The 27,595-nt window shown below is 36.2% G+C and overlaps 1 protein-coding gene across 10 annotated transcripts in view; it reads left to right on the forward strand.

Annotated features, from left to right (window-relative positions):
* Nucleotides 1-27,595, forward strand: part of RALGAPA1 (Ral GTPase activating protein catalytic subunit alpha 1) — a 129,865-nt gene that overhangs the window by 74,220 nt on the left and 28,050 nt on the right. For 9 of the 10 annotated variants that reach the window (XM_083863649.1, XM_083863641.1, XM_083863644.1 and 6 more), the window contains 6 exons: nucleotides 4,926-5,790; nucleotides 7,201-7,272; nucleotides 8,207-8,330; nucleotides 9,952-10,107; nucleotides 20,626-20,784; nucleotides 22,716-22,843. In XM_083863649.1, the coding sequence (XP_083719775.1) occupies nucleotides 4,926-5,790; nucleotides 7,201-7,272; nucleotides 8,207-8,330; nucleotides 9,952-10,107; nucleotides 20,626-20,784; nucleotides 22,716-22,843 (1,504 nt within the window). Of the gene's footprint in view, nucleotides 1-4,925; nucleotides 5,791-7,200; nucleotides 7,273-8,206; nucleotides 8,331-9,951; nucleotides 10,114-20,625; nucleotides 20,785-22,715; nucleotides 22,844-27,595 lie in introns of those variants that run through there. The other variant, XM_083863647.1, reaches the window with a different exon arrangement.

The following is a 27,595-nucleotide window of genomic DNA, read 5'->3' on the forward strand; positions in this document are numbered from 1 at the left end:
ATTACCAAGTATATCAGGATAGGATAATGAGAAATAAAATCAAGTCTTTAAAACATCATACCCCTACCCCTCCCTCCTTCCTGGACTTAACTTTGTTGTAAATTTCTACCTCCTCCTTGCCGCCAGTGGTGCAGGGGCTTGGGGATTGGGGGACTGGAGTCAGTTCACCACACATTGTCTCTGCTTTTCCTTCCTCCACAGGGGAAGGGCTCCTCAAGCTCTTCCCTGCTCCAGGATGGGGGCCCTCACACAGGAGACTTGTACAATACAAGTCCTTCCCACAGACTGCAGTTTTTCATTGATGCTCCACTCTAGGTCCCCTTCATGTGGCTCAGTCCTGAGAGGCCCAGCCTGCTCCAGCATGGGATCCCCTCTGAGTCACAAGTCCTCCCACCAAGCCTGCTCCACCATGGGCTCCTTTCTCCACAGCACCACAGCTCCTGCCAGAAGCCTGGTACAGTGTGGGCTTTCCACAGGATCACAGCCTCCTTTGGGCATCCACCTGCTCCAGCTTGGGGTCCCCAGGGATTTCAGGGTGGATCTCTGTTCTACTGTTGAACTCCCATGGGCTGCAGGGGGTGCATGGTGAGACATCCTGTCTCACCATGGTCTGCAAATCTCTGCTCTGGTGCCTGGAGCATCTTCTGTCTCTTCCTCACTGATTTTGGTGTCTGCAGAGTAGTTGCTTTCTCGTATTCTTACTCTGCTGTTCTTTGGCTGCAATCTCCTTCTGCCCGATAATTTTTTTCCTTCTTAACTTTGTTATTCCAGAGGCATTACTTTCATTGCTGATCAGCTCAGTCTTGGTGAGCAGCAGGTTCACCTTGGAGCTGGCTGACATTGTCTTCATCAGACACGGGAAGCCTTTAGCAGCTCTTCAGAGAAGCCACCCCTGTAACTCCCACGCTGCCAACACCTTGCCAAACAAGCCCACTGTTCTAATTAACTGCACCTAACTAGCCAGCTTAGATGTTCACAAGCCAGCCTGGACTGCATAGTGCCACGATCTGCTAGCTTACTTCTGATCTTTTCCGTTTCATTTCAGGACCATAAATATATATGAAGGAGATTTTTTTTGCAGTTATAGACAAAAACATTTTGAAAGCTGTTCTTCATAGATACCAAATCTGTTAGATAGTTGTGATTGGAAGGTACTAGTAACATTACATGGATACAGTGGTCCATCAGTTATTTGTTTGATTGATTTTTCCCCCCATTACTCATATTTCTTCAAAATATTTTAAACTCTATTGCATAGATTGATCATTTTTTTCTAATATTTTTCAGTTTCTAATGAAAAAGTTTTCCCTGCCTGATGTTTAGTCTTAGCTTTTCCTTAAAAGGTAAAAATATAAAGTACTTTTCATTTAAAATTTTGCTGTTTGTCATTTTACTGAAAGGACACAAAATCACTCTTTTTAAAAAATACTTTATACACAGTGCATCTAGATTAACACAGTTTGTATTTTGTGGGGAATATTCTAGAGATGGAGCTTCTCTGTTAGTGCATGTCTATATAGCTGAAGTTTAAAATTAGAAAGGTATGAGACTTGCTTAAACTAAGATAAAATGCAGGAAACAAAGCTAAGAGGAACACTCTTAGGCTCCCTTTAAACATAATGAAGGAAAAAGAAGTGCTTTTAGCGAGTGATTGATCCCATTGCTCCAATTTGAGATTAATCAAAGGTCATCATTCTTTAGACAGCTAGAAGGATGAGGAGAGTGAAATTCCACCCTCAGTGATTACTTTTTACATCTACTACCTAACCATAGTTATTTAAAACTGTTCAGCCAAAGTTGAATTAAAAAGTTAACGGCGCATCTTAGGGAAACTCGGGAATCCTTCATTCATGCCACAGATACAAATTAGTAGTGATGGACCTTCAGCCTTTCCACAAAAGAGGTAATTTCAGGACTGAGAAATATAAATAATATAACATGCTTCTAGTAAATTACCAAATGATCATGTACACATTTAAATTACATTGTCCAAGCCAGGGCGAGTACCCTTGTAAAGAAAGCAGCAATGTTTTCTCTCAGGAAAATCAGTCAACAAAGCAGTGAGCTGGACTGCCTTAATGTGTAATGATATGGCTTAGTTTGTAGAATTTGTGGCAAAGCTGTGATGGCTTGCATTATTACAAATTCTCATTTGCCCTCCAGAAACAGAGAGCATGGTTTAGTGACTTGTTTTAAGGTTTGCTGTATTGAATGTCCAGTTATTCCTGATTGAAGAGATGTGCTTCTAGGAATAAATTAAATAGTAAAATTAATTTAAAATTTTCATAATTTCAAAATGCATTACTAGACTTGGGATTTTTCCTTTTTTATTTCTGGGGAAACCATCACCAAAATTTGATTTTCTGTGTGGCAAAAATGTTTCAAGATTGCTTTGTTTTATTTCAACATAGCAGGTTGCATCTTACAGTCTGCTTTTCATATACTTCTCTTGATACTTCTAATATATGTTCTCTGTGTCATTTTTATATCAACAGCACTGTATTCTGAGAGAAGACTCATATGTAGTGTTCACATTTTATAAAAGAACAATGACAGATTTATGATTGCAGTTCAAGTGCAAAGTTTTCAGGGAAAGCCTGTATTAGGACTGAGAATCTATCTTCCAAATTTAAATTAATTGTTCCCCTCTTTGTATCACTGTCATCTTTCTTTCCCATATTTCCCTGAGGCTCCTAAGAGAGTACATTCACACACACAGGCACAAAAGGGCCACGGTCAGGTTTGCGATCTTTAGGGTTTGCCACACAACAGTAATAGCAGTAACATAGGCTAGAACGTCCTTACTTCTGATTTCTCAGTAGAATGTAACAGGGGGCATTTAACCTTTATAGGGTGGGAATTCAGGTATCTGGAAAGTTTGTGTGTCTCTGCTCCTGGGAACCTGAGAAAAGTATTACCTTATTTATCTGTGCAGTGGCAAGTGCTAAATACTTGGTATAAATATCCTGACAAAGATGGGCCACCCTCTGGGTTGTCCAGGTGCTAGTCAATAATGTGCTGATAAATGATTCTTCAAGCACCCAGATTATTTTCTCCTTGTTTTCTATAAAATCTGCTTCCAGTTCCTTCTTATATTTCAGCAGATGGCACTATAACTTAATTTCCTTGCACGCTGCCAATATCTGGACACTTAATTCAGCGTTATTGAATGTATTTGTATTTGTAAATTTTAAAGCTCAAGAACGCTGTAGATGATAAAAAATACAATCTCTAATTTGCTTATATTAATTCTCAAGGCATTAATTTATTAAAATACTTGAGTAGATATGAGTTTTGGAATTGTGTAAATGTTCTGTTGATTTTGCCAGCTATTAACTGGATGAAATGTTTCCCTATTTGCAGTTCAGATGTAGTGGTTCCTAAAGGAAGAGAATAGCCAGAATCCCAAACATCTCTTACGTGCTGTACCTAAACCTTCTGGGGGAAAAAAAAGGCAAATACATACTACCTGTTTCTTTTTGCAGTTGCTGAATGCATCCATCTTGAGAAACTGAAGATCTATAAATGGCAGTCAGTATGCATCACGAATTTGCATTTATTTTTCGTGTTAAACCAATTAAGACATCTGAAACTGCAAAAAGAAATCTGTTTCTTAAACATTAGGTTTGTCAGCTTATGAATATCCAGCATAAAGGGAGATGAATTCATTATACCTTACTTCTATGCCCAAGAGGTTACATATTCTCAGTAAATACTGAAAGAAAAAGTGATGTTGTTCAGAACATTCTGGTTTGATGGATTTTGGTGAGAAAGATGATAGGAAGTGTTTACAGCTGCATTCAATGTTTAATGTAATTTAAAATACATGATGTAATCCTGAGGAGTATAGTTTTTTTAATCTTCCATTTATAAATCCCAAATTCAGGGCATCCATGCCCAGTTACAAGAGGGAGGATACAGGAAACAAGTACTTTGCCATTTTGATGCCTTTTCCACCAGTCTTATTCTGCAGTGTAATATTTTTGTATATGGGTTCTTCAGTGGGTCCCCTGAACCAGTTGATGGTTCTCTTCCTCAGAGTCACTTTGTCCTGCTCATGTACTTTGTGTAGAGTGGACTTGATAAAAATAATTCAATACCAGTATAGAACTGGGTTAGCATGGTGTGATATAAACATTAAAAATACCTTTTGTGAATTTAGATGATGTAATGTGCAGGTGGAAGGTATGCAGCAAAGAAGTAGTTGGCAAAAACCGTATTGAAATACCAGTGCATCTCACAGGACAAATTTCACATAAGATGGGCACAATTAACTTTTCTTTCTCCCTTTCAAGGTTTTCTGACCTGAAACTTCTTCAGATGCAGTTATGGCATGAGATTTCCTTTTTGAAAATTGTGATAATGTTAGATTATGTTCAATATAGACAGACTGATCTTTGATTTTGTACTTTAAAATTATCCAGTGCTATTCTCAAGCTAACCTACAGCTATATGATCCCCAGGGAAATTAAGACGGATTAGACCTTTTGTGCATGTATCTTCCTTTGTATTTCTCAGTGTAATGATGTGTATAAATATAAAAATACACTGCAGTTGGAATGGACATCTTGCAACACAGTTAGGATCTCTACTTCAGCAGCAATTCAAGATTTATTTTCACTAGATAAAAATTGTGTATTTTAGAAGAACATCGCTGATAGCAAAGCTAAGGCAAAGGAAGTATGCTCTGTAGACATAGTCATGGCTGTAAAATAATGAAGATGCTTCTTTAACTGTTTTGGGATTTTTCTTGCTATTTATAGACAAGACCAATGGTCATCAAAATACATATTTTTCCATTACTGAGTTGCCTCTATCCTCTGCCTTCAGTGCTCATTCTCTCAGGAAGAGACCAAAAGAAACACCTAAATTTCAATGTTATTTTCTGAATTCTTCTTTTAAAACCTGTGCTCTTTATCTTGCAGTGAAAACTCACATGCAACAAGGACTAATTTCTGTTGCTGCTCGTACTGTGATAACACATCTAGTCAACCACTTGGGCCACTATCCTATGAGTGGAGGTCCTGCTATGCTGACCAGTCAAGTGTGTGAAAACAATGACAATCCATACAGTGAAAGTCCTGAGCTTTCTCCTGAACTTTTTGAAAATCCAAATCTTCAATTCTTTGTATTAAACAATACTTCCCTGGTGTCTTGCATACAAATCCAAGCAGAAGACGACATGCCTGGGGGTGGACTGTCTGCTGGACTTGCATCAGCTAATTCAAATGTTAGAATTATAGTGCGTGATCTGTCTGGCAAATACTCATGGGATTCAGCCATTTTGTATGGACCATCATCTTTATGTGCATCTTCACAACAAACATCTTTTGCACTTTCATTATCTCAGCAAGATAAACCAGAAGATGCTCTTTCATCTTTTGAGCATGTGGAAGATGTATCTGCAAGAGATGGAATTACACTCCAAGTTAAAAGGAAATTTAGAGACACTGTGCCAACATGGGATACTATTAGGGATGAAGAAGATGCTCTTGATGAGCTGCTGCAGTATTTAGGTGTTACGAGCCCTGAATGCTTACAGAGAACTGGTGTTTCACTCAACATCCCTGCTCCTCAACCAGTCTGCATCTCAGAAAAGCAGGAGAATGATGTCATCAATGCAATTCTGAAACAGCACACAGAAGAGAGAGAGTTTGTTGAGAAGCATTTCAATGATGTAAATATGAGGGCAATGGAGCAGGATGAGCCAACCTCACAAAAGCCACAGTCAGCATTTTACTACTGTAGGTTACTTCTCAGTATACTGGGAATGAATTCATGGGATAAAAGGTAAAATGATTCATATTTTAAGAACTGAACTTTTTTTAAGGAACTGTGCTGTTCTTACCTTGATCATAGGGTTTGTTAAGGCAAAAATATTCCAGGCCAGCTAACAAAAGAGAAGGGATGTGCAGCTAAAGGCTAAATGGCACCTTTCTTCTGCTTTTCAGCCTGTCATTTAGAGAGACAGAAAGGAGGAATCTGTTGGATTCACTGTGATTCATATTCTTTCCTTAGAAAGTGTTTGAAGGCAGATTGAAGGAGTGGTGTATTTTCTTTGCATCCCATGTATGTTGCTACAAAAATCATTACCTTTCGATGTCAGAATAATACTCAGAAAGTGCCATATTCTCAGCTATTGTGTCACTGGACAGTGTCCTGCTGCTTTGTCTGCTAAAAGCATGCTTGCATGCAGGCTCAAAGCCTTGCATGTGTATTAGCTAATGAGAAAGATGTGTCCCCTACTATTTATTTCAACATTACTGTGCTTGAGTACTGTTTGAATATTGTTTAGAACAACAGGAGAGAAGCCATGTTCAATTACAAAAGTAATGTCTCTACTTTTTTTTTTTTTTGTGTGTGTGTGTGAGTGTAGTTAGGTGCATGTCTGCGTATGCATTGGGTTATGTACAAATAGCATCCTAGAATTCATGGGTCTTTCTGCAACCTTCTGCCATTGCTTTCAAATTCCATATTAGAATCACTGATATGTTTTCCTACTATGAAGGGCAATGGATATTTGGTAAAACAAAATTAATCTGTGTCACTGAGGTATCACTGGAATCAGACAAAATGTTGGTGTTACAACCCTTTTTATTTGGGTCTTTAATTCCTCAAGGCAGTCTGGTTTTGAACAGACTGCTCTTAATTCGGCAGTGTTTTGTGGGAAACATCTTAAGCACAGTTGAAAAGACATGAAGACTGCCTTTCTTTCTCTAACATACTGGTTTCGTTTTTTGTTTAAACTGTTACAGCTGTCTGGGTGATTACTGAGCTAAGTTCTGCTCTGTAGTTCAGCAGCAAATTCCAAAAAGTTCTGTGTTGAATGCACCAACTCCCTACAACAGTAGACTAATGGGAGTGTCTTTTGTCACTACACATATACATTTTATAGTTCTTCTGTAGAGAAGAAATGGATCCCAGTCAGATCCAATGGGTTGACAGAAGAAAGTGGAAAGAAATAAAGGTTATACTCAGGGCTGTATTGAATATAGAAGATTTGCTGGAGTAAGAAAAATTGCTTGTGTATTTTAAAAAAAAATGTCCTAATTTTTATATATTAAGAAAGAACTGTTGAAAAGACAGAAGCATTTGTTGACTGTTTCTGAGTGGACCTGGTTATGTAGTTTTACCATTCTTGTACTGTTCTGTACCCACTAGTGAAGAGGTAATAAAAGAGTTACAAATTTCTCTGTTTAGAAGGAGCTTTCATCTCCTGAAGAAAAATGAGAAGTTACTTCGAGAACTCAGAAATTTGGACTCAAGACAATGGTAAATTCTTTTAATGACTGCCTACTTACTTGTTTTAAGTGTGCTTTTACTCAAATGGCACTAATTGCATAAATGTGAGAGTTGAGCTGACTTTTTAAATAGATTTTTAATTATTAATGTATTTTGCATCGTATCATTTTTTCTGTTATATCGAAGTTGAATTGGTTTTATTTGCAGGGTCAAATTCTGCATGTAGAGTACCATGAGATTAAAAAAAAATTCAAAATTACTTATAAACACGAGCATTTGTATATGCATAACATTTAATTTTTTTAAAACTTTGAAATATCAAAGTCTCCACATTTTAAGCTTTGATTGTTTAGCTGTTTCAAATGGTCCCAGTAATTGAAGACATGAACCTCTAGTTGGAATTGTAGCACAGAATTAAAAGCTGACTTGTTTTTGTAGAAGTTGAAACAAAACCCAGCAGAAGTTGTAGAAGAGTGAGTAACCATCTCCACTTGTTCCAATGTCTAACAACAACCTGTCAACAGAAGACATTTAAATGATGATGATCTTTAAAAAATATGTGAAGATTCTTCATTCAGTTGCACAAGCTGCATTTTCACAGTGTTCAGAAGGCACTGTTGTTAATGGTGTGGATAATGCCCACATTACAGCTTTTGCCCATGTCTAAAGCCCACCTATTCCATTAGCAACTGGTGTAGCCAGTACCATCCTCCATTTCAGAAGTCATGAAAGGAGTAAATGCTGCTCATATATAGCAAAACTTTAGGCTCTAGAGAAGATGACAGACAGGACAGAATGAAAATATGAAAATACAGGGGTTATCCAAAAATAGGCCATATAATTGTGCTGTAATTCCACAATGCATTTTCTATGTTTTAAAAGCCATGCTCTGTGTGTATTGTTTGCATATTTTAATTTCATATTACTTAAGCAACTGTCATGCAATGACCATTCTGTTTTGCAGCCGAGAGACACACAAGATTGCAGTGTTTTATGTTGCTGAGGGACAGGAAGATAAGCACTCCATTCTTACAAATACTGGGGGAAGTCAAGCCTATGAGGATTTTGTAGCTGGTCTTGGCTGGGAGGTATTTATTAAATGTTTTTATCCTAGGTTTTTTTACTAAGACAATTACTGATACCTTCATATATTACAAGTCTTTGGCTCTTCAGCATTATTCACAACAACTGAAATACACTGGTTTAAAAATGGGATCTAGAAAATTCCTGTTTTAGTTTCATTTGCAATACTAGCCATTTAGATTCAAGCTGTTAACAACTGAAGAAAGTTTGTAGAGGCAAAGATAATACTTTAATGTGCAGTCCTGTACTTGGCTTTCATGGACTGATTAGAAGGCATCTTCATTTCCCTGTAAGCTTGTGCAGTTTTAAGTCCATTGAAGTTTGAGCTTTGCTCAAATTTGGGACTTCAAAAAGTACAGACAAGCAGCTTTTCATGTACTCTTCTTCCTTCCACTGCAGGCATGTATCAGTTCACACACTCCACTCAACTTCTCTTCAGCAGTCAGAAACATTGTCATCTATCCCGTCATCTCTGTGGGCCTACAGCTCTTTAGTCACTTGTTCAATTCTGCCACGAGGATTTCCTTCTTTCCATCTTTGTTTCAGATGCACAGGATTAATTACCACTGTAAAGTTCAATTTGGCACTGTTGCACAAAATACAGGAATGGCTTTTGGTCCTGGTTGGCTGTACAAGAAGCTGGAGGTTTTTTGCTCCAATCTTGTAACTTGTGCTCATCAGGAGTGTCCACTTGAGTGTCTATCTTACTTGTTCTTTGTGTTTCTTTACTCCTTAGGTATAAAAGGACACTGCCAGATTAACTGTGTGGATAATGACTCTGACTTTCCCACAGGAACAGAGGAAAACAGCTACAAGTCTTCTGACTTTTCATGAACATAGACATTTATTTCCCAGATTCAGGAGAAAAAAAAACCCAACACTAGTACCATAAAATATCCTTCTCTAGTGGTTTAATTCTCTTAGGCAGTATTGGCTAGTTTAAAGAATTGTTAATTTGGATTAATATTCCATAATGAGACAACTAGTATTTTAACATTTTAGCATTAAGTTCTGCATCCTTTAGTATCAGATGAAAACAAATATATCCCATGTGGTCAGAGATTAAATTTATTCATATCTGAAAAACAACTTTTTGTAGTCACTGTTTTAAAGGTGAAACAGAACATTAAACATGCTTACTTATTTCAGTGTCAGACTATTTCCCATTGATCTAAGACTTTAAAACTTATTTACAAACTATCAGTTAGTTTGCTGTGAAAATTCTTTTTATATTCACAGAATGAAAATTTCTTAAAAATATATATGGAAGGTAATAAATTCCCTGGCTGTTACATAGAGTTTTTCCAGAGCTCAGGTCAAGGTCGATTTAGTATCAGAGAATTTTTAAAAAATCAGAAGGCACATGTAGGTGACTACAGTCAAATGATCAGGGAATAATGCAGTAAATATTATTTACACAATCTTTCCTTTCTTCTAATCTCATCTCTCCAGTAGCTTCTGTGGTGACCATGGAATATGGAATGCTAGGGCACTATATATAAACTATACTTTTGGGAAAAGGATCTTCACTTTTAAAGTTCAGTTGAAAGTGCATTTTAAAGTATAAAGAGTGTGTTTATTACCTGATAATTTTTTCTTGTAAAATTTTCTGGTCTTTATTTCTAGGTAAATCTCACAAACCATTGTGGCTTTATGGGAGGACTGCAAAAAAACAAAAGCACTGGATTGACCACTCCATATTTTGCTACCTCAACAGTGGAAGTAATGTTCCATGTATCAACAAGAATGCCTTCTGATTCAGATGATTCTTTAACAAAAAAAGTAGGTGTCTCTGAATAAACTGTGTTCTCTTGGTAATAAACCTACAGAAATTAGAGTCAAAGAAAATCCAGTAACTTAAAAAAAAAATCCAACACAACCACAAAACACCATAAAATACCATAACATCTTTACCTGCTAAATTGGTATAATGTCTGCCTAATTTTACCATACTGGTGATTTTTACCATCATTGTAATTGTTGGCAAGAATATATGTAAAGTGGGGAAAAGTGCAGGAAAGTAATGGTTGTTCTAGAAGAAGTGTTACATCTGAATGGTATCTTAGTACTTGTGAAACCTTAGATGCCAACTAAGAAATATGAGGCGAGTACTTTATGAGATGACTTTGTTTACCTAAGGGTCATGTGCAGGTTAATAATATAATTTTCTCTTAAAAAAAAAAAAGGTTAAAAATATGAAGACAGTGTTTATTGTATATAAGGTGTTTTATTCTGGAGGAGGCATAGATTCTCAACAGTGATATGATCTCTTATAGCTGCATTAAGAAAAAAAAATTCTGTATTGGTATTTTTTTTCTTTAGAATTTAATAAATTCCACATTAGTGATAATAAGTTACAGTCTTGAACATGTGTCCTATTATAAATGAACAATTAGCTATCCTCAGACTGTCCCCCCATTCTGCATACATACATCTTCAGATGTGCTAATCCATTCACTAGACACGTTAATGAGCACTGGTTGAAGTGTAATATTGGAGGAACTGAAGCTGGTTGACCTCAGCATGGACTTTAATACTTGTAATTAAATTAGATGGTAGACAGTTAGTAAAGAGAGAAATAGCCATGCCTCTGGCAAGCCTCAATTATTAATGACTTCTTTTTCTTTGTGTTCAACTTGAAGAAAAAATATTATCGTTCTTATTATAGACTAACTATGAATTCTAACTTCTCATTGTTCCATCTCAGGTTGGTTTGGTTGGTGTAGGTTTTTTAATTAAAAATGCTTTTGCTTGTGTGCCTATGATGTTGCATCCTTTCTGTTCTTTATTTTCTGAAGTATAGTCAGGGTAATACTAAGGTTGTTAAATGATTTATAGAAGTAGTTAATAGCAAAAATAACTCATTTTAAAATTAGATTGTTGCTACTGTTTTAGTGTAGAACAATGGGGGGGTCTTTTTAAGATGACTGGCTTTATTTTTGAAACAAAAACCTGGTTTTATAAAACACAGCTTGCAATTAACCTTACAATGTTTGTTTATAATCTGTTTGAATTAGATCATTACAAAGTATTAAAAAAGGGGGAAGATGGGTCACAGTGAAAAATAATTAATAGTGAATAATTTGAAAATCTGTGGACTTGAACAGAACACAGAGGCAAGATCTCATGTCTGTTTCCAGGAGCATGTCATGAATGAGTGTTTTCGGTGGCTCAAAGAATGACCAGCAAAGGCATTGGCAAAAGCAGGTTTGATATTCAAATAAGGATGTGACACAGTTCATTAGCAAGGTTCAGCCTACTGCCTACTGGATGCTTAAATCTCACAGAGAGAAGTCAGACTAAAACATACAATCTAGCAGTCAAACTAAAACTAAAATCAACCAAGTATGATCTGTGTGGAGGCTGGGGATGAAGAAAGGGTAAGGATAAAAAGCAATGAGGAAGATCCTCCTAATGAATCATGAGGTTCAGAGTGGACCCACTTGCCAAGCATAGCTGCAGACTTGAACCACAATTTAGGCTTAAAGGTTTTACCAGTATGTAAACTTAACAGCACTTAACATGGATAGCTTAATTTAAACAATTTAACAAAAGTTTCTATAGAATTTACTGTAGCACAACAGTAACTCACTTATAGGCCTAATTTACTTACAAATCTAAAGTAATTAATCTGAGAGCACCATTCCTAGTACAGTCACTATAGCACATTGTATACACACTTGTATACACACAGATCTAAAGGAGTATGTAGGAGGTACCTAATATCATATTAGATGCCTGTAAACAATTCTCCTTGAGTTCAGTGAACTCCTCATGTTGGGTGCCTTTGCATCTTCTCAACAAGTGAAGGGGTTGATCCTTGAGCAGAAGGAGTATCAGCTCAGGCTCTATTGATGGCTCTATTTGACAGTGATCCTCTGAGTACAGCAAGCTTGAGAGTTTGCTGCCTCTGAGGGGTGTCCCACTCAGAGGGAGGTTGCTGGCTGCAGCCAACTTGTGGTCCAGAAGAGCTCAAAGGTTCTCATTTCCAACCAATGTTTATAGGGCTGCAAGAGTTGAATTAGTCATAGTAATTTTCCATTCTGTCCACATTTTGGGTTGGTAACTTTCTTTGAAAGTTTGATTACAACTTCAATTACCAGTTCCACTTGGGCTGATATTCATGCAAGAAAAACAAGTTTCCAAGGTTGTTCATTAAAAAACAGGAGCTCATCAGGACAAGTTCCTGGAATCAGAAAGTGTTTCTAATACACTTAAGAGGAGCTTTGCCCAGGTGCTGTTTGTTAAGGCCAAGGCCTAACGAGCATTTCCAAGATTATGTAGTGCAGGCCGAGGGGGTAGGGAGGGATACACCACCACAAAACACCCTGCATAAGCTGTTCTTGCCAGGTAAGGTTCAGTGCTGGTCCAGGCTTCCTGTGACTCAGCTTGTGAAATTGTGTCAGCTGGGCTTCTTAAAAATTCCAGCTTGCCCCAGGCCTGTTTCTCTGCTTTACCAACAATCTCACTCATCAGTAATTTGGAATATTTGAGGTGTGTGTGGATATGTAGAGTGTATCAATAGATTGAGATTATATTTGTGGCTCAGATACTGGTTGACTGTTTAATCAGGCTACTTTATTTCTCTGTGCCTTTCTTTTCTGTTCTTTCTCAGTGTGTTGATTTTGTTCTTTTTAAGGATATTTTCCCAAGAACAGAGGCTTATGAGCCTCTGCCTCTGTCTCTCTTCCCTTCCCTAACAGTATTTGGCCCATTCCAATCAAATCTAATAGAGACATGTTTAAAAGCCATTCATGTTGTGTATGTTTACTAATGGCAGGCTAAATAAAGGAGACAGAGTAAGTGAGACTTTTAGTGCTCCTACTTAGCAAGAAACTTTGTGGGAAGAAACATTAGATATCAAGGTCCCAGCATCAGAAAGAGATGTTAAGAAATTCATCCTAAATTTGAGAGAAATATCAGCTGAAGTTGACATCTTGGAATAAACCAGCAAGTGCTATCAGGAGACATGAATAGGAAAACAGTCTTAATTCATTTACTGTTTGTGCAACTGTTCATGCTGCTTGGACTGAACAGATCAGCAAAAGGATTGTGTTTTATGGAATCAGCTTACACACAGTATCAAAATTATTTGAGAGGCACGTGAGTGGTAACAGTTCTAATTGTTCTGAGTGCATGTACTTATCTCAACCTTCAGAGAAAGGTTGAGATTTGAGCTTCTCTACAGGTCTTTCATGTGATTTTTGTCTGTTTTATTCAGTGGGAGAAAAACAAGAAAACTTGCAGTAGTTGGCTTAAAATGGCTGCTGTTTTTTATATTGTAAATGTGCCTAGAGGTACATGATAAGTTCATCTTATAAATGGAAATTAAATTAAATTAAAACAAAACTTCTTCCTGCCAGTTGAGCCACTGTAAAATCAAGATTCTGCTGTTTCAGGGGCCAAGCCGTTTTAAAACTGATTTTCCATCAGTCTTAGAGAGGAGTAAATTAAACTTTTAAGTTTCTTGATAACTCTGAAGCATTTGTTTCTGCAGATATGAACAAGAACAAAAAACCACATGAATTCAAGAACTGATGAAAAACTTGTGATTGTGTAGAGGAACTTAAGATTGAAATGCGTACATAAAATAACTATTTAATTTGCAAATAGAAAATTAAAGGTTTAATGCTGATAATGCTATCCATTTTGGTTTTCTTACAATTAAAGGTTAGAGAAGACAGTATTCACACTAACCTTACAAAAACAAGCTTGCAGAAAATATGAGGACTAAATAATGTGAAGACTCAGTTCACATTAATGAGAATGAGAAAGGTTGTAGAGGCACATAAACGAGCTATCACCTGTCTAGTTCCTCCTTCCTTAAGAGGAACTTCCTAAAGGAGTGAAGGCATAGTAAGTGAGAATTTTATACATGCTGTATATAAATAAAAAGTAGTAATATTGTTAGTGATGAGAATAATAATTCATTTTGAGCTTTTGGTGTATTACACAATTCTAAGTTGTGCATGACATGATCCTAACCACATGAAATTGTTACAGCTCCCAGTACTTGTAGTTTTTTGTTGTGTTCCTAACATGTATTGGGAACTTGAAGGTTTATGGATGTGAATTATCAGTATAGTACCTTTTGGAGTCACAACTAGATATGCATATTGCTTAAAAACCAAACCAAACTAACAAAAACCCCAAACACACCATAGTTCTTGGGACCAAGTTTTGTGAAAGATTCATCTAGAAGGTACATGCACTGTAGACAGTAGTGCTGTTAACATTAAATGGACAAAAGTAGCTGCATAAAGCCACTACTTCATATATCTCTGCTCTTTTTGTTCGTTTTGTAATAAACACTTCCATTTTTGAAGAAGAAAAAGTTGAGGCTAGCTGTTCTATCAGAAGAAAATATAATAGCTTTTTTCTCCCTCCTTTAGGTAAGTGGGTATTAGAAATTACAGTAATTTTGGCAAGAGTTCAAGGGTTAATGTAACAGATAAATAAAAGGAATTTTCTGTAAATTGAGCCCTGCATTATTTCACTTGTCTTGCCTTTCCAAACCTAACTCATTTAATTTTAAAAAGTAAATACTTAAATTCTTCCTGACAGTGTGCTTTGCTTTTACTATCGTTTATTACTTCAATTATACTTGGTATCACTTAGAACAATCTGCCATTTGGAAATTTCAGTATAGCCTGCAGCTTAGTTTAAAGTCTGGCTGCTATTGTAACATGTACAGCATATGACACTAATGTATCAAAATTAGATTTGATCATCCCTCCTGGTTATATTTATTTCACGTTTCTTTTGTATTCAGTTAACATAAATGTATTAGGAGAGCTGACACATGATGATGGTTATAGAGTAAGAATATTTTAAAGTATTTTGAGTTAAATTTGAAATTTCAGGTAACCTAACAGTCGGTCATTTTTATATATTTGTTCTAATGGAGTAGAGTTTCAAAGCAAGCCTAAAAAAAAATCTGTTTGTCTCTTTAATCTCCTCAGGGCTGTCTTCCCGACAGCTCAGGTTTAAAATGGCTAAAACAGAGCTCTTAATCTCTTTCTCATTGCCACCTTTCCGGATCACCACAGATAACATGACCATTGTGCCTGTCACTTGTGCCCATAGCCTGAAATCATCTTTAATTTGGTCCACTTTCTGGATTCTTACATTCATTCTGTGCTAATGATTCTTCTTTTTCCCACCTAACATTTCTTCCAACATAACCTTTCCATACACATTGTTAAAATTTATTCTCTGTATCGTAAACTTTTGTTTTGATTGCTGAACCTTCCTTTCTTTGGTCTTGATACTTTCATTCTTGAAGAATACTGATATAAACAACTTTTTTTAGTCTTTAACACTTTTTTTACATTTGTAAAACACCTTCTCTGCATTTGTCCATCTCCATTTTGTGGCATGTCTTTAACACTTTTTTACATTTGTGAAACACCTTCTCTGCATTTGTCCACCTCCATTTTGTGGCATGTCTTATGCTTAGATAATGAACTCTCTAGGGCATTTGATCAGCATTTAAAGTGTTAGAATACTGGTGTGTAACCTATAGTTCCAGGTGTTTTCAGTGTATCACCAGTTGCTCAAAGTAGAACATTATTTTATGACTTTCTATTATTTATGTTATGGTAGTGACTTATGTCTCTGGTACTGATTTGCACTTTGTTAGGCTTACTGTGATGTATGCACATAAGAAGTTGTAAATTCAGGAAAACGAGGCCAGGAAATAAGTGTGAAAACAACTGGTAGTGAGTTTTGAATAACCATTAACACAGAATTCAGTCTTGACAGCTGTCCATTCTGTGTGCACCAAATTCTATTCTGTTAGATAACACTGGGACCACACCTTGGGAAATCATGCTTTTGTCTATCCTTAAGATTTCAATGAGCAGAGGTTGTTGTAGCTCAGTATCTTTCTCTTACTTGTGTCCAGGGCACTGAATTCTTGGACACTTCCGATTCAATACAAAAAAATAATCCAGATTAAAGTTGAAAGAGATCAGGCTCTGGTTCTCCTGTGGTGTAATAATTACAGTGAATGATGGATTCTCAAAATATTTGCCGTGCTTGCAGATCTTGGTTGTTTAGCACTGCTGAATTTCACGATTCTCAGATGAAAAATTGAGAAGAAAACAAAATTTCCTCTTTCTAAAAGGTTTATGCAAAACCTAGCAGATGAAATAAGCCAGGAAAGCTTTTCAAGTCAACTTCAGGTATCAGATCTCTTCCATGAATCGAATGTTGTGATGAGTCAAGTTACCACCATTTGCACTTCTTCAGCTTTCTTGCTGAAAGGGAAGCTTTTCGTGCTGACCAAGGCGAGAACATCTGAAAGAGGCAGTAAGGAGCACTGTGTTAGTACTGTCAGAGCTTCTTCTGATCTAAACTTGAAAAAAACCCAAAATTACTTAACCCAGAACTTAGTTATTCTCCAGACATAAATATAAAATCAGCAACATACAACCTTGTTTTCTTGTCTGTTATTTTTGTCAGTCATGTGACTACCTATAATAGAAACAAGATTTTGATCCTGAGTACTTCTCTTTTTGTTATATACTACTATTCATACTTTATAGCATCATCCACCTACTTGCATCCTCTGATTTTGACTCTTAATCCATTACACATCACAGAGATGCCATTCTACGTTTTACTCAAACTGGGTCATTGCCAGATCATTCTTGATAGTAATCATGAGGTGAAATACATTTGACAGGATGTGAAACTCTGAAATAATCTGATTCATTTTCCTTTTCCTCTGAAGTTGTTTCTGCTTTTATAGCCTGGAATGTATTCTCACACACATATATATGAGTATTAAGCAAACTTTGAAATTGGAAAGAAAAGCCTCTGATGGCTTCAGTACACGTGGCATCCAAAAATATGTGTCCCTTGTCTGTAATTCTGCTGAAATAACCACACAGTACACTTTTACCGCAGCAAAATCTGTATCAGTCTAATGAGAAAACATGCATCAGTAGTGATGCTCCATCTGAGTAGCTTTCACAGAAGTGCAAGAAGTCATATCCTATCTGACTAACTGCAGGTATCAGTAACAGGTACACAGGGACAACCTTTGATAAATGAAATGCAGAGGCAATGATGCCCTCAAGAAGCCGCAGTGTCTAAACTCCATATGTTTTGGATTTCAAAACTGGCATGTACACTGTCACCGTCACTTGTTTCTAACAGTCTGTGAGTTTACTGTCTCCGAGTTTATTGTCTCTGAGTACAAAGATGGCAAAGTAAAGAGTAAGGAAAAATTCTTTTTGTAAATAGTTCAATATTGCTGAATTATGAATGGTGCAGTGCAGTGATGGTGTATTGGCCCCAGTTCTGCTTTTTGGCAGTTGGTTCAGTGGGTTCAGTCAGTGTTCCAGATGGCCATCCCTCAATCTAGGACCGTGTGGATTTTTTACATTCCACAACATTTCATGTCCAAACTGATTTGTTTCATGCTTTCTCTTTGGCTGGGCAGCATCATTCTCCCTGAGCTTTTCACTTAACTCTTAAGTGTGAGCCTGTCAGTCCCTGATACCTTACCATTGTCATATTTCAACAGCTAGTTTGACTGTCACTTCACTAAGGAAGCAAAATGGGATTTTTTTTTTTTTTTTTTTTTTTTTAATCTGAGGTACAATTCCTCACTGACTTCTCTGGTGATATAGCCAGTTTAAGATGTGACAACCCTACTTTCCACTCCTGTCACCCTTCAAAAAACAGGTGTCAACAAGCTGTTTCTTTGGGCTATGTTTGAGACCAGTACAATGAAATGAGCTGAATTTAAAACAAAAACCTGGCATGTATTTTCTCCCCTCGGATCACGTTTATGATCCATTTTAAAAATTATCCAATGCCTGAAGAGAGAAGTTGGTTAACTGGCCAAAGGAGAGGAGGCCAAGGATAATGATTTATTAGACAGCTATGCTAGAGGAGACTGAAATGAAGCTGAGCCTTGTGTAAACTTAAAAGATAGAACTCTGACTTGATGAAAATCAATGGATGGGACTGTTCTGGTGCCACAGTGCATGGTTTCTTTAATTAATGTTTTGCTGCAAAACTAAAAGGTAAGAAGGAAAAATTGCTTTTCTGGTGATTTTGAGGGTTTGGAGGGGTTTTTTGTTGTGTATTTTGGAGTTTATCTTCTCAAGTCCTCCAAGCTATAGCCAGAAAAGAAAAAACAACTAAGTGTGCTTCTTGTCACTCTCTTACTGCTCTTGTTGACTTTATTGCTTTCTACAACTACATGAAAAGAGGTTGTAGCAATAGGAGGTCAGTCTTCTCTCCCAATAACAAAGACAGGACAAGGAAATGGCCTCAAGTTACACTAGGGGCAGTTTAGACTGGATATTAGGAAAAACTTCTTAACAGAAGGAGTTGTCAAGCATTGGAGCAGGTTACCCAGGGAAGTGGTGGAGTTGTCATCCCTGAAGGTACTTAAAAGATACGCAGATGTTGTGTTTAGTGACATGATTTAGTGATGGACTTGGCAGTGTTAGGTTAACGGATGATCTTGATGATCTTGGAGGTCTTTTCCAGCCTAAATGGTTCTATGATTCTGAGGTCAATTTTGCAATTAATGGTCTTTTATGATGTTTGTCATTGTTAAGTGTTATCCAAGGGTCTTTCAGCTGCTGTTTGTTGCACGTCAGCCATTCAGGTTGCTGTCTGGCTTTATTCTAATCTAGTAAAATTAAGCTCAATGTAGTGAATGTTGGTATAACCAATTCTTTTACTGGGTTGGGTTTAAGTGTTGGTGCAGAAGTGTCCCTGAGTAAGTGTTATTCAGAATAATTCAGCCATCTACACAAGAGGGAAGAACAGCTGGCTTCAAAAGCACTAAAGCCATTTTAGAATAGGTGTATATACAGTCTGCTCCAGACAAAACAAATTACTTGTTGAGTATCAAAGAGATAGGGTATTGAGGCCACCTGTCCTTTGCCCAGTCCAACACTGAAGGAAATCCTTTTTTAAATAGAAATACAACCCTGTTCTTCAGTCTGATACAATTTTAAGCTAATAGAGAAGAGCAGAGACAGCTTCTTCTTTTTCTCTTTTTTTTTTTTTGAGTCTGCTTTTGTCAACTGGTATAGGCCTTCAGATAAGACAAAGGCATTCCATGAGGTTTTGTAAAATAAACAAGTGAATAATTGCAATTAAATTTCTCTGAAGACTGTGCATATGTTTTGCTTTTATTTAAAGTGCAATTGTGTTCTGAAAGTGCTATGGCAAACTGTTGCTTTTTTATATAGAACAGATTCTTGTACGTGCTCAGAGCGGTATTTGTATGTTACGTGTTAACAGCAGTTCACTGCGCAGTCCTTTGAATAACATCAGGGTGATTGAAAAGTTCCACCTACCTAAAGCTGTGGAAACAAGCTGAAAATGAGGGTGAAGGTAGTTGTCAGTAACTGGTGATATACTAGGAGATAAAAAAGATATTCCAGTTTGAATTTTCAGAAATAACTCTTACTGGAAAGAGTCTCACATTTAATAATCTGAATGTATTTGATCAGTATACATAAAGCCTTGCTACATTATGCGAACATTTATTATCAGAATGAGTGTTTTGGTTCTTCAGTCCAGATAATTCCAGACTGTTCAAGGAGCTCCTTAATCTGATTATATGATTATATCTGAGGATACAGCATGGATTTGGTGGAACCCATTCAGCCATTCTGAGCCAGATCAAGAACCATTTCATAGTTCATAGGGGAGCAGGGTGTTATTTTTACAAAGGTGTCCAGGTTTCATGGAAAATGAGCATTTATCTTAGTTATTCGGGGATCTGTGGAGAACACAGTAGCTATTCTCCTTTAAATGCTTTTTGTTAGTAGTAGGCAGTTTGGAATTTGGCTAGAATTCCAAACTGAGTTTTGGAGCTTCTCAGATATGTAGCTTTTAAACAGATCTCCATTCACATACTTTAGAAGTTCATACAGAATTTAGTAATTTTCTGCTGAACAGTGATACCAATCTTGAACACATTTTGGTAAATCAGGTGGAACCACTCTGCATTCTTGAGATAATACTGACAAAATTTTAGCTTCCAGTAGGAAATAGATATTCCAGATACTCACATATCTGTTGATTTAAATAGAAACTAACACCAATGTGTAAAAATATATATACCACAAACCAGTGCTGTCAGCTAATACACTGAAGTAGTAAAAGAACTGTTGTGTAATTTAGTTATTTTACTCGGTTTTCTTCACATGATTTTTGTGGGTTTGTCTTTTTAAATATGTACATTTAATGTAGCTGTATGGCTATAGAGTATTAATTAAGAATATTCAAACTGATGGCGTTTTATCCTTGATTTTCCAGCTAAGACATTTAGGAAATGATGAAGTACACATTGTCTGGTCAGAACATACTCGAGATTATAGAAGAGGAATAATTCCAACAGAATTTGGTGATGTTCTTATAGTTATCTATCCCATGAAAAACCATATGTTCAGTATCCAGATCATGAAAAAGCCTGAGGTAAGGGTTTGTTTTCTTTTTTGTTTCCTTCATGTGTTTAACATGAACTGAGTTTTGTTTAGAATCTGAGGTTTTGGTATAATAGATTGATCCAACAAGGTGATATCTTAAGTGTGGACAGCGGTGGTAGGAGGGAAAAGGAAGAGCCCAGAAAGTACAGTACATAGTAAAATAAGTAACCTGAAATTGCAAAGGACTGATGCTGTAAAGCTGTTATGCTGCTAACAACATAACCTGGAAACAAAGCTAAAATATTCTGTATAATAATTTAAATATTACAGTAAACATGTCAACTTTTTAATCAAATTTGATACATAACCGAGGTATTTGAATAATGGCCTGTTCCAACTTCTTCCATCCGTGTCACATTGCCATTTTTTCCTCTCAAACTTTTTTTTTTACTTCCTTCTTAATTCCACACAAGAATTTGGAGATGAATTCAGTAAAGCAAGACTATTCAGCCCTTAGTCATGAGAGCACACATTCTTTCTAATGACTGTTCCTTAAATGTCATTGCTGACCCTGTTGTTAAAACAGTGGTTTAGGGTTCTGAACACTAAACTGACTGAATAAAAGTAGTCATGAGTTTTTGTACTACATAACTTGTGCGTTTGATGTCACTTGCCATTAATTTCCATACTTTATTAAAATAGTTACTACAAGCGCTCCTGTTAATAAATGAGGTATGACAGAAATAGGATTACCTCATGATGATGATTGCCTCTATCTATTGATTGGCATGAAATAATAATCAGTCTTGTTATTTTTTGGATTACTTATATTTTTGATGAATAAGTATATTCTTTCTTTTACTACTTTAGATACAGGTAGTTCTATTATTGGGAGAATGCAGGTTAAGAAGGAAAGCAAAAACTGCTGAAAACAGGGGTTGTTGTTAGTCCAAAAAGAAGTCCTTGTGTGGGAAAAAAAGTTCCTTCCATCAGATTTCAGTAGTCTCAAAACTACAGTAAATGACTAATGGCAGAAATAATACAGGGGTGTAAAATTATTTTGCATCATTTGTTTCCTCTTAGCAGGAAGAATATTCAGTATACACTCTGCTCCCTTTGCTGAGCTGATGCACAAATTTTGCTGCTCTTCTCCTGCTTTATGTCAGCACCTTCAGAACTTTATTCACATGTACAGGAAATGAAGATACTTAAAACTGAATGCTTGGTTTGCTTTGTTTTAATTGCAAAATGATGATTAATTAGAGAGAAATGTAATTCCAAAATGTAAGATCTAGCTGTTCTGTTCACCTTTTGCAGGCTAGCTATTCTAAATATTGAGGTGTTCTACTGATCTCACACATAAGGTTTTACAATTAGGCCCCAAAGAGGCAAAACTCAAAACTTTCACCACAGATTGCTTTTGTAAAGGGCTTACAGTCTTTTTGTTTAGATAATGTAGAAAGGAAGAAGAACAGAAATAAAAAAAAGAAAATAGAAGGTGAGGGTCAATGCACCAGTAACTGTGTGGCACTTTCACACTAGGTTGGTCCTTATAAAAATGTTAATAACTAGAGCCATGGTAAAAAATATTTTAGAATTTGAGTATTTCTTTTGCTTCTTACCATCTATAATATTATCATCTAGCCTGTCAACCTCATAAACATCATATGCATGACTGTTCCTAGGATTTTTGCAGCAAATGTTGTAAATGATCCTTGATGAGACATAATATTCAAATAGTTGCTTAATTTTTTTTTCAAATGCTGTGTTATCTGTTGCCAAGGATATCAAGCAGTTACATGGCTGTATATTTCCACAAGAGAAAAGGTCTGACTTGCAACACAATAACTGGTTTGATTATCTAGCAATGAGGAGGGAAAAAGACATATATTTGAGTGCCCTATTGTTAATGTTGATTGGTAATTGTTATAGCTACGATCTTGTCTTGCTTTATGTTGAACTTCTTAATTTTTTATTCAGGTTCCGTTTTTTGGTCCACTCTTTGATGGTGCTATTGTGAATGGAAAAATTCTGCCTATTATGGTTCGCGCAACAGCTATAAATGCAAGCCGTGCATTGAAATCATTAATCCCGTTATACCAAAACTTGTATCCTTTCACTCAAATGGCTTCCAAGGCATATACATTCCCTTGCAGTTCTACAGATATGATATTCATGATTGTTTTTTTCTTTTTCTCAGATTAATATAGGGATTTTTTTTTAAAATGGCGATGGTGCCTGTAGGGGACTTAAACCCATAGAAGAGCGTTCAGATGAAGACCACCTTTTTAAATTTAAATAAAGAATAGATCAAGTGATGAAAAATTGCCTGTTTCTAATGTTTTGTAGCATGGACTTGTCATTTTTTGTTAACAAAATTATTTTAAGCATTTTGTGAGTAGTCTTTCTAAAATTGCAATATCATGATGTTAATAGATGCTAATAATCTTTCTTTCCTTAAGATATTAAGTATTTATCCAGTATTAGTGTGACTTAGTTTGATTTTCTAGTTCCAAGAATGCTGCTTTCCTTCAAGGTGAGAAGTTTATTAAACTTGCGTTATACAGATTTTGTTATTCAGTTTAGAATACAAAGCTGATGTCAAAATCATGTTAGTGTCATTGTAAATGTGTCAGAAAAGGCTGTCTCTTTTCTGTTGTTCTTGTTGGAACTGAAATTGTATGTTTTGGAGGGGCTGCTCTTGGAAGAATAGATATATCAACCATGAATTAAAAAACATAAGGTAAGCAAGTCATTTATACCCCTTTCCTTACTTAAGATTGAATTCTGTTAGTTAAATCAACAGAATAAAATCAACCTGTTAATTAAATCAACAAGAAATTTTTGAATTTCATAAACTGAAAGATATGTTTAAATTTTAATCCAAAAGAATTTCATGCTTCATTTCTAATTAAGCTGTAAATACTAGTATTTGTCATGTGATAGATTGTTGGTAAAATACTATTTTTTCTATGGCTGTCTATTAATACTTGCAGAGTTTTGGATCAGATATGATGAAATGGATTTATGGATGAATGATGGATGTGTTTTATGTGATCACATTAAGTGATGTTTGTGCCATTTCTGTAGATGACACATGTTGATTCATTGTATTTTCATGTTTGGAAAGGTCCAATCTTTCTGTCATTACTCAAGTAGCTTAGTCAAAGAATATAAAATGTATTATCATCATCATCATCAACCATCAAAAGTGATGGTTTAGAGCATTATATTGATGTATAGCGATGAGCAATTGGAAAACAATTTGCTTTGAAATAGTAAACTTCCAGTACCAAAAAAACCCCACAGACTTGTATGTTTAAACTTCACAGAATATGAAAGGTTTATTATATTCCTTGGACATAGCTTGCCAGCTCAGTGTCTAGGAATTGGCAGTTGGGCACTGCATTTTTAATTCAGTTCTTCAAATTGTACTTTTAAATATGCATCAAAGCACAGCATGTCATTTATGACATAACATGGCCTCCATGAAAATGCTGGTATGTCTCCTAGTATGGTTAAGATGATGAGTGGAAAGCATAATGTGTATTTGATTTTAGATAGCATTGGTTGGTGGATTTTATGTCATCACTTGGTAAGCTTATGAAGTACCAGTTGACTGGGCACTGGTAGTAAAGGGTGGCTTTGTTAAGTCATCAGTGGAATTCTTTTTCCATCTGGCTTGGAGTATCTTACTTATATTTACTGTTTGGTATAATAATTTAAAAATTAAAATGGGGTTGTGGGAAGTTCTTTTAAAACTGTTTGCTTGGCATGAAATTAAAAAAAAAAACTCTGCAGACTTTCTTGGCTTAAATTAGGCTTTGATGGAGTCAGTTGTGTCAGTGGAGAACAGCAAAAAATGCTAAAATTCAAAGTCTGGCCTAAGTCTCAGTGATATAAAAACCTCTTGATTAAAAATGCCATGAACATGCTTTTGGTGTTTAATCCATGGCCAGACTTGAGGTCAAGAAGGAATTTCCCTCATACAAGAATGGCTAAGTGGTGGATGTTTCCTGCAACGTGGGCATGGTCTGTTGTCTAGGAACATTTGAAAGTTGGATCTAAATATATTCATGTGATAGTGGGGAGTGAAGACATCAAGGACTGTCTTTATTGTCCCCTGCTTTTTTCCTCTGGGATACTTTAGCTATGGCTGCAGCAGTTCACTTCTGGCTTCTAACTTTGTAATGGACTAAAAGCTGTGGGAGACAGGCATATTTTATGATCTGTGCTTAGCTTTTCTGGAGACACTACCAGAATTAATGTCTCTTGTGGAACATAGACAGGATTCACTAATCAAGGTAGTCTTTCCTTGCGTTGGAATATTGCTGGAGCAAAGAAAAAAAGGGGTCAGAGTGGTGAAAACAATACATTTGAAGAGGGAGGAAAAAGGGAAAAAAGCTATTTTTCATAAAGTACACAAAATGGAAAAGTGAAACTGATGATCAGGGATTCCCACAAGTCCAGGACCAGTAACAGTGTCAGTGAAAGAGAATCCTGAAGTGATGTTCTTGAAACTGATCTTCATTTACTTACTTAGGAATCTCTAATATGCTGAGCAGTGCTAGTTTATTCAGAATTTGGATGGTGGTTAATAGATATCCAGTTGAATGTGGATGTCAAGGGCACAAGAGTACTTGAGATTTGTCAAACAAAACAGATGTCAGTCACTAAATTTCTGTATTAGCCCTTCTTTTTACAGTAGTAGACCAGCAGAAATAATTAATTTCAAAGCCAGAATGGGTGTATGGATGTCTCTCTGCCTGCAGGTGTGTGGTTTGTTTTCTGGTGCTGTGTAATACTTGGTGGTTTTGACTTAGTAGGGAGTTAAAGATACATAAGTAGGTCTGTGCTTATCCATTTTCGAAGAATGTTTATCATATCACATTGTAGATCTTGTGGTGATGGATCACTGTAATCTCTTAATTAAACTAGGGCTGTGTTGATTTGCTTGTGTGTGGGATGGGGAAAAATTGGCAGAGTTTGGCCCTCCCACTTCCAAGGAGAGCTTATGCCCTCCAAGACAGTGCATTTTCTAAGTGCAGACCTGACTGAAAAAATCAGCTGTCATTTGTAATCAGCAGGGATATTCAGTCCTTTTCACGTAACCTGATTGCAACTTTTCCCTTAATGCGCTGGTCTGTTAATCACAGTGTGGCAGTGGTAGTATGTGTGAATGGTATAATAATGGTTGCATGGATACCAGAAATTCTGGTCATCTCCTTCTTATAGTCTTCTTCAACTTTGAGTATGTGTTGTATGGTCTGAAGTAGCTTTCTGAGACTGACATATTCTGTCAATCACCTTCTCTTTCTGACATTATTTTGACATTTCTGATAGGATACTTAGATAGCAAAACAATTTAAAGATTTGATTTGGTTGATGATTTTTAAAGGTTTTATCTGCACTGTGGTTTTATTCTTTGCTCAGAATACTGTGTTTCCATACTGTCATGTTCTAAGATTAAAATTTTACTAAATTTATCAGCAAACATTAGTCATGCATGGCAGGTGTCCTGGCTCATTTGATTCTTGACACACTCATTGCTGTAGCTGTCTGAAAAGAATATAGCTATTTTGGGTGGAGTTTTCGCACAGGTGTGTGGAATTTGCTTTAGTTTCTCCTTCAAGGATTCTCTGGTCCCCCAATATTTTTTTGTTGCCTGGCTCTCTTGTATCAGTACCCCCTCAGGAGCAGGTGGCATACATGCACATGGAAGCAAATGACAAACACAAAATACTTGTGGTGTCTTGCTGATGAAGCAGCAGTAACCTCCTCTCTGTCTCATAGCTGATGGGTTTCTTTTCCTCAATTCATTTGCCATTATCTTAAGAAGTGCATGCTTATCTCCTGAGTATGCTCAAGCTGCACATATGCTAGGAAAACCTCTAACACTTGTAAATGCAGGTGTAATAATGTACCTAAATGTTGAGAACAATCATTTTCACTGTGATGCAGAATAAGAAGGCCAATATTTAGGGATTGTTAAATTCTCTATGTTTAGTAAATTGCGTTGAAATTCATGATATGAAGAGTTTGAGATATGTGAACACGTGGTTCATGTCTCTGACCAAGCACTTTCTCACATTCTGAATTCAGAATCAACCATATGTGGGAAATGGACCCATATTAAGTATTTGGAACAATTGAAATTATGGCTTCATATAAAATTTTGTTTGAACTTCCTGAATAAAGAGCAGATGTCAGATGCCAAGAGGTACACCTTGACATAGTAGGCACCTTCAGTGATCCAATTTTTTACAATTATTGCACAAAGTAGGACAAATACTGGAAACCTTGTGGGAGTGAAATTGCAATTGTGAAAAAATTAGTGTCACTTTTTTCATTGTCACAATTATTCCAAATTATCTGCACTTCAGATAGTGCATTTCAGACACTTTCTGTCTTACATAGTATTCTCCTATTACAGATGCTACCTAAGACACACAGTAAGAAGCTAAACACACAGTTAGAAGTTCTCTTTAACATCTTTTAAATCCAAAATTTATAGGTATTTTAGAATACCTGGAATATTCATTACTGTTTTATCCTTACTCATCATAGCATAATTTTCACTTCATTCTAATCTGCAGAATCTTTGACCTAATGCCAAAAACTGGCATTTATTTTTGGAGATTTTTTGGTCACATGAAACTAATTCATTTAAATAGCAAAAAAAAAAAAAAAAGCTGCTTGAATTATTCCATCTAAAACTGTTATGGAGTAAATCTTAACCTGAATCATTGGATAAATTAATATTTGTTATCAAAACTGAAAATTTTACATCTTCCTAACTTTCTTGATATCGTATGACTAATCAGTTGGTACTTGATGTATTGTAGCTCATCTTTTGACAG

This window comes from Zosterops lateralis, assembly GCF_965231275.1.
Source record: "Zosterops lateralis genome assembly, chromosome: 6".
In the NCBI taxonomy this organism is placed as follows: Eukaryota; Metazoa; Chordata; class Aves; order Passeriformes; family Zosteropidae; genus Zosterops; species Zosterops lateralis.